The sequence below is a fragment of the Silurus aristotelis genome, assembly GCF_946808225.1.
Source record: "Silurus aristotelis genome assembly, chromosome: 18".
NCBI classification, from domain to species: Eukaryota; Metazoa; Chordata; class Actinopteri; order Siluriformes; family Siluridae; genus Silurus; species Silurus aristotelis.
Window position 1 is genome coordinate 14,675,140 of NC_139591.1, and position 7,330 is coordinate 14,682,469.

General features: G+C 37.4%; 1 protein-coding gene across 1 annotated transcript; it reads left to right on the plus strand.

Moving 5' to 3' along the window:
• Positions 1–611: 611 nt before the first annotated feature.
• On the plus strand, positions 612–4,228 carry tdgf1 (teratocarcinoma-derived growth factor 1). The gene is made up of 6 exons (XM_083568291.1): positions 612–776; positions 1,314–1,363; positions 1,479–1,637; positions 2,112–2,226; positions 2,321–2,430; positions 3,401–4,228. Exons 1-6 carry the CDS (start codon positions 757–759, stop codon positions 3,499–3,501), a joined length of 555 nt encoding a protein of 184 aa, XP_083424417.1. The 5' UTR covers positions 612–756; the 3' UTR covers positions 3,502–4,228.
• The last annotated feature ends 3,102 nt before the right edge of the window (positions 4,229–7,330 follow it).

The following is a 7,330-nucleotide window of genomic DNA, read 5'->3' on the forward strand; positions in this document are numbered from 1 at the left end:
TATATTTTTTTATTTCATATCAACCTATGCTCTACATTTAAAATTGTATTATATATTAATGAAAAGTAGATACTAATAAAATATTGTATTATTATTTAAAATATTTCTGTCATTGTAAATCTTTCTCTCTCTCTCTCTCTCTCTCTCTCTCTCTCTCTATATATATATATATATATATATATAGAGAGAGAGAGAGAGAGAGAGAGAGAGAGAGAGAGAGAGAGAGAGAGAGAGATTTACAATTCGCTTGTCTATCCAGGGTACAAACTAGTTATTTTACTATTCTACACTATTTACTATTGTTTCTTCGTAATACTTTGTTTTAATGTATCACTTTCCCTTGTTTAAACTTTGTCTTTGTGAGCAGACGATACTTTAATGATTTCTGGCTTAACAGGCGGAACTTCTTCTCAATGCTCTCCACATTTCCATAATGGTTACCTCTGCAATCTCATGCATGACTATGAGCCGGAGGAGGCGGGGCTTGCAGGTGCTAACTGCGCATGAAGTGAGTCCTCAGTGAGCCCTCAGGATTGGTCGAGCCAAAGCGCCAGCGACCAATCAGGATTAAGAACGAGCGGTGTGTTAATGTTGGTATTGGTATCGCGAAGCGGTGTAGAAGAGGCCAGGAACAAGGAGATGGTGATGTTTGGAGGATAAAATTAACCGCAAACTTTTACTTTTGAGTTGAACTCAAAGTTGCCACCATTTGGCTTTAACTTTAGTTTTGGTTTTAACTTGGTTTTGAAGAGCAAAATGAGTCATCTGCTGCTTAGGTAAGGAGGTGTTTTTATTGTAATTATTTCACTCTATTGTAGTGTACTATATGCATTTGAAATGACTAATGAGATTGTGTTGCTTTGGACTTCTATAATTATTATTATTTTTTGCCATATAACTCCATATTGGGTAGTAGTTTACTATAATATTTCTTATGCCCAAATATAAACATTCTAGTTTGGCATAATATTTATTACAGTACATTACAAGAGTACACATACGATTTAGTGCATACAAACAATATTCTTACTGTATGTTGTTTGGAGTGTTTTAGCATGTTAGATTGTTCAATAGTATTGTTTTAGGGATTCAACCAAACAATTTTTTAGCATACTCTTTATTATAAAGCATACTGTATATTGTAGAGTAAGAAGTAGGTGGCAGTCCAGTACTCTGTAGTGTGGTATTGAATAGTAAGTCTTGTAGGCATATGTTAAGTTTAGAACTGTTTAGATAAAATGTGTTCATATTATTTTTTGCATGATGTTTAGTACCGCAGTACTGGTTCTAACAGATTTCCTGTATTTCTCCAGGGTCATGCTGTCTGCAGCTTTTGCCTGCCAAACAATTGTGCACGGATCAGGTAACGTATCTTTAGACCATTTCTATTTCAAAACTACGAGCATCTGTTGTTTTAATACAGTGTTAGCATACAGTGTTTTCCTGTCTTGAATGGGGCCATGTTTTTGTTAATCCAGGCTGTGATGGTGTAAGATGTGGGAATGCTAAGGCACCTGGAAAGCAGCGTGACCAACACAGCGAACTGCTGAATCAGTTTAATGAAATGAATGCACCATCTTCGGCTGGCCAGCACCAGGGCTCTGGGGCCGTGTTACCTTTTATCGGACTCACTGGAAGTAAGTGATAAGCCTTGTGCTATTTATGAGATCATCCAGGGTTTCCAAGTGTGTTTGGTTTGTCCAGATTTTAGGCACAGGTTATAGGCTCTTTGTTGGTTTGGGAGGAACAAACTGAAAAAACTTAAACTTTTCAGTTAAACACTGTCCTTTCTGTTCAGTGGCTTGATTGGTCATATTAGGTTGGTTTCACAATGTATTTTTCACATCCTTTAGCATGAGGCCTTCTTGTCATATTGCACACCCTAATTGGGATCTGAAGTAGGACACAAAATCTGGATTGCTTTTGGCATCCCTCAGGATCTTACAGTCAAGTGTGTCAGGGAAATCCTATTTCTACTCAATTAAAAAAAAATGCATGTGGAGCTGTGGACTGTTGGAAATGTCCACGCATTAATGCACCATTGCTAACAGATCTATGTCTTGTGAGTACAATGGCAATGCATCAATTTGCACTTTTTTGTTTTATTGAAGGTGCTACACAGAGTCGAAACTGCTGTAAAAACGGGGGTACGTGTATTTTGGGGAGTTTTTGTGCTTGTCCAAAGCACTTTACCGGGCGGAGTTGCGAGTACGACGAACGTATCAGGTAACCCTCTCATTTATCACAGGCAGCATAAAATTGTAAATGAATTTGTAACACAGAATTTAACAGTTTTGTTTGGGTTGTTGTTTTATCACAGAAACTGTGGCGTTATCCCCCATGGAGAATGGGTTCAAAAAGGCTGCTCCTACTGCAGATGTGGATATGGAGTTTTACACTGCTTTCCTCAGATCTTTCATAGTGACTGTGGTAAGCACAATGGTTTAACTGATCCACACATCCAAAAATCTGAATCTAAATTATTTTTTTATTTTTAATAATATATACAAAATGTAATATAGTACAGATTTGTTAGATCTAAAACATCACACTGCAGTACTAGAATAGAATAGTAAAACCAAACATACTATATTATGTAAAAAGTGGCCATATTGTTTTAAGATAATATTTATTATAGTTCTGAGTAGAATGTCAAAAGCACCATCTGTAATATTGCTAAATTAGTTTTGTAACATTTTGGCTACATCTAAAGAATCTATTACATAGTATGGCAAAAGTAAGCAGAGTTTTTTAGCAAGTATATCACAGTACTGTATTAAAAAATATGAAACGTTTATCCAATAAATAACATATTTAGTTGTAAATATATATATATTTTGTTGATTTTCTATTTAATACTTCACAAGTATCAAAATTTTGCCTCCAACTAAAACCCAATACTGTTTTCTTAGGCACTGATATAAGAAATTACACAAATGTAAATAAAATGTACACTGGGCCACATCCTTATATAACTTTGGTATCCTCTAATTGATCTCGTCTTGCATTTTGCTGTAGCAATGCATATTATAAGCTTTCCAGCCTTATTTGCCCGCTTAAAGCTCTTCATGTCAGACGTTTATCTCTCCCATTAATATCGTGATAAGCAAGAGGGTGCTCCTCGGAGCCAAACCTGCTCTCTCTATCAGCAATTGTCTGGAAAAGGAATAGGCTGCGAAAAAAGGTCTTCACACCTCATTCACTGGCCAAATAGAGTCGCGAATCCCCACTGGCTGGTGCTTAATTCCAGAGAACTCTTACAGGATTAGTCAGCGGGGGCTTGTTTTTCAGGTCTAAGCATGTGATAATAGTCCCATTTCCCCCAACATGCATCTCAAATGCTCAGTGTGTGGATGCGCATGCACTTAATTGCCCGTCTCTGTTTCTTTCTGGTCTGCAGACGATTCCCAGGAAGTGCGCTGGTTTCGTTCGAACGCCCGAAGAACACTATTGACCCACAGTCTCCTGTGTCTGGCGCTTCTTCTTTCATTTCTGCTTTGAAGACGACTCCAGGAATTGCTCTGATATTCCAGTCAGTCTTTTGGGCTCTGATGTTTTCAAGCAAGAGGGATGAGAGACAGGCTAAGCAAGAAGAAAGAAGTTTTATTAATGTATCTCTTTTTGTTGTTGTTTTATGCAGCATTTAATGGCAGCACTGATTTTTTTTATTATTATTTTTTCCATCCAATGGAAGCTAAGTGTCTAGCTGTGTTAAATATGACTGTTTTAATGTGAAGGACCATGTATAAAGGATTTATATAGAAAATATTTGTCAATGTGGATTGTGCCCTTAGAGCTGTATATGTGTGATACGTTTTTTTATATATATGAATTAATGTAACCAGCCACGAATATGTCCTTTTAAAGAAGTCTTGTACTTCTATAGAGTTGTTTGTTTGGCACCACTCTTCATTGGGAGAGAGTACGATAACGCCAAGATAACCTCAGATTGTTGACCTTTCCATTTTTTTTCACCTTATCTTACACAAACAATTGCTCAGGCCAATCAGTCACACTGGCTGAGTTGATCTGATAGATCATGGAAGGGATGTACTGTATTTGACTGTCACTGAAGCAATGAAATTGTCTCAGTAACGCACATGACTGATTATTTACTGGTCTTAATTTAGCCGGTAAAACCACAACAGCATAATTTATCCTGGGCATGAATTAAAGTTTTACAGGGTGGGCAAATAAAAATGCAATGTGCAATAAAGAAATGGAATATAACTGTGCTTTACTTAAAGTCATGATTCTAAATGTTGTAAGCCTTTCTTTCAAATTACGACAAGGATTCAAGGTCTGAAATCTTTGAATATTTGAAGTAACTTAACACAGGTCTCTTTTCTTCCAAATTGCATGGCCCTCTGAGAAACAACGCAAAAAAAACCTTTTTATTATATAAATGGAATGGTCGATTTTTTTTTTAGTTGAGTACATCATTATATTTCACAACTCTATTGAAATATTGTTTGTGATTGGCCTGAAATGAAGGTTAATTCATTTCCTTTAACGGCAGCCCTGGCATTAATGTAGACTAGGCTTCTAACCACAGGTTTATATTAATGCACTCATTATACTATTTCAATCGTTTCTATAGTAACACCTCACTGTGGATTTGTAACCTGCACAGCAGATACTCTATGATCAATGTTGGTATTGGTACTTATGACAAGGCCTTGGTTTTCGTTCAGTTCCTTTTTTGTCTTTAACATTAAAGGAGAAAAACAGAAAAAAAAACTGTTTACAGTGTTTGTTTTTGCAAACAATCCACCTCATCAAACCCAACTATAAATATATAAAAAAAAAATTCAAAGGCCATGCTTGATTTACTATGGAATGTATTTGTCCAGTGAATTTTGATGTAAGTGGAACAAATCTCCCACTTCCTGTTTTCCAACTCATGTCCCCTTAGTCCTTGATTATTTTCCTAGAACGACATGCCTTCACCTACATTACAGTAAATTGATTTCAATTCTTTTTCAGATTATTCTTTGTATATCCATACAGCCTTTCCATATCGTTAGTATCTGATTAGCTGAGGGCAGCTTAGCCTTTTTTGTCCCTGAGTAGTAAAGGTAGGCCTTTAGATTTTTTCAAATGTGCATGTACCATGTGCAATATCATACATGTTAGGAAAATAAGTATATAGAGCTTTGGAATGGATGCCACAACAATGAGATATTTTAAAGTATTGTTTTTTCCCCCCTGCTGATTTCCATATATGGTATGAATTATAACATCTTTAAAAATCACTCATCCTACTAAAGACTGAAGAGTGGTATAGTTCCTGGGTGAATGTGTAGCTCAGTAGTGATCACTCTCTATTGAAATGCATGCAAGTCTCTTTTATCCTGGTAACAAGGGCAGGGTGGGGAAAAGTGCTCAACACACACGTTTCAACTCCTGTGACTTCCACCGTCACTATCAGCACCTACAATGGTCTCTTTCTGACTCATCAATGTGCTTTTTTTCTTCTTCTCATTTTACATCACAGTGGTTCCCGAGTTGCTCCTTTACCTCAGGAGCCTCATTCATGCAAAATGAATAGTTCATCTTAGAGAGTTCACTACAAGGCATCTTGCTCTGCGAAAAAGGCGTTCTATCAAATTTATATTAAGCAAATCGACTGACGAATTGTTATGTCGAAACAACCCCCCCAATCGGCTTAACACGATAGGCAATTACATACTAAATTGTTCAATCCTTTCACACAGAAAATCTTTCTTTCCCCTCAATAGATTTGATTCACATCAAACCTTTGGGCATTTTTTTTTGTTAAGGACATTCTTCTGTTATTTCAGCTTCTTGCCATGCGCTACAGGTACAGGTGTGACAGGTACATATGCGACTAGGTACAGACGCAACTGTCATATATAAATACAGATACGGCTAGGAGGTTGACAATTTGTTAGTTGTTACTTCAATGCAGTCTCATAGAAGAAATAACCCACTGTCATGCATTTAGCATTCATTAGTTCATCCTTAGTAGCTACCTGGTCAGGTAGTTAAAATATTGTCTTATTTATACTTTGAAAACGATCTTAAGTTCACAAAACCAGGATTCTTAAATGACTTGAGAAAGTGATACTGAGGATTTATAGTACCTCCCACTTACCCTCCACACACCATTAGCCGATCCTCTTATCCCAGCGTTTTCCCACAATGTGCCCCCTTTTGAACAGATGCACAGGCTCCATTAAATCCCTTTCATAGAAATCCTTGCATGTGGGTTCCGCGGCACTGAACCTGACACGGCAGGATCCAACCCAAATGAAAAGCTCGGATGTGTGGGATTACACACAGGAAATCTGCTACTGTTTCATTCAAAAGGAGTGGACGTCTCATTTGGAGGGAGCCGCAATCATCTCCTGTGTCACGTCTGACTCCAATTAGACTCAGTCGAAAGAGCTTTGTTAGACAGCTCGTCCTTTATCTGTGCAACGAGATCACCTTTGCAGGGGGGGAAAGTGAACTATAATAACACAAAAATGCAAAATAAAAGTAATAAAGCTCAGGAGATTTCAAATGAGATCCATTTACTGTCTCTGCAGGTGTTCTTTGTGGTCCACGTCTCTTTTTAGGAGGATTTTATAGATTTGAAGCTGAAGCCAATAGCTGAAGATTTGCAGCTCAATCTCAACGTAATGAAGCAGGCAGAGTAAAAAGTATTGGCCCCTTCCTGATTCTGTTCAACATTGGATGTGTGATATAGTACTTGCAATTAATTTTATGCAGAATATTGACGTTTTCAAATCATTTAACTTCACAACACATTTCTAAACGCACAGCTTTTTGCTCATCTTAGGTGACGCCCGATCAGATGTTCCTCTTTTTTGACACATAACAAAATTGATTGTCTCACCAGTTCGGCACACACACCGTCCTCTCATTTAGCTCAGAGATTCAGTTTAGCAATAGACCTCAATTAAACTACAAAATTTCATCTTGTGAGTGCACACTGAAGATCGATACATCATAGTTATTAATCTTCCTGCATCTAAACGTTTGAGATGAGGTTTGAAAGCTGAAAAGGGAAAGGAAACGTAATTAAAACGAGAGAAAAGCTGTGTTTGGCTGAGTATGAGTTCTTGATTTAGAACACACACACACACACACACACACACACACACACACACACACGTGGACATGCACACACACACACACACACACACACACACACACACACACACACACACACACACACACACACACACACACACACACACACAAGCTCTTCAAGTCCGTTTTGGTTACAGCAAAGTGCTGTAATAAGCAAAAACAAGATTTGTTTTTAAAACTTTAGATCTCATATGACAAAGCACGGGTC

Bases quoted from the DNA above. Each gene is read 5' to 3' on its own strand.
- tdgf1 (XM_083568291.1), top strand. From the start codon at position 757: ATGAGTCATCTGCTGCTTAG. The intron at 1,638-2,111 runs GTAAGTGATAAG...GTTTTATTGAAG, and splicing joins TTTTATCGGACTCACTGGAA to GTGCTACACAGAGTCGAAAC. The intron at 2,227-2,320 runs GTAACCCTCTCA...GTTTTATCACAG, and splicing joins GAGTACGACGAACGTATCAG to AAACTGTGGCGTTATCCCCC.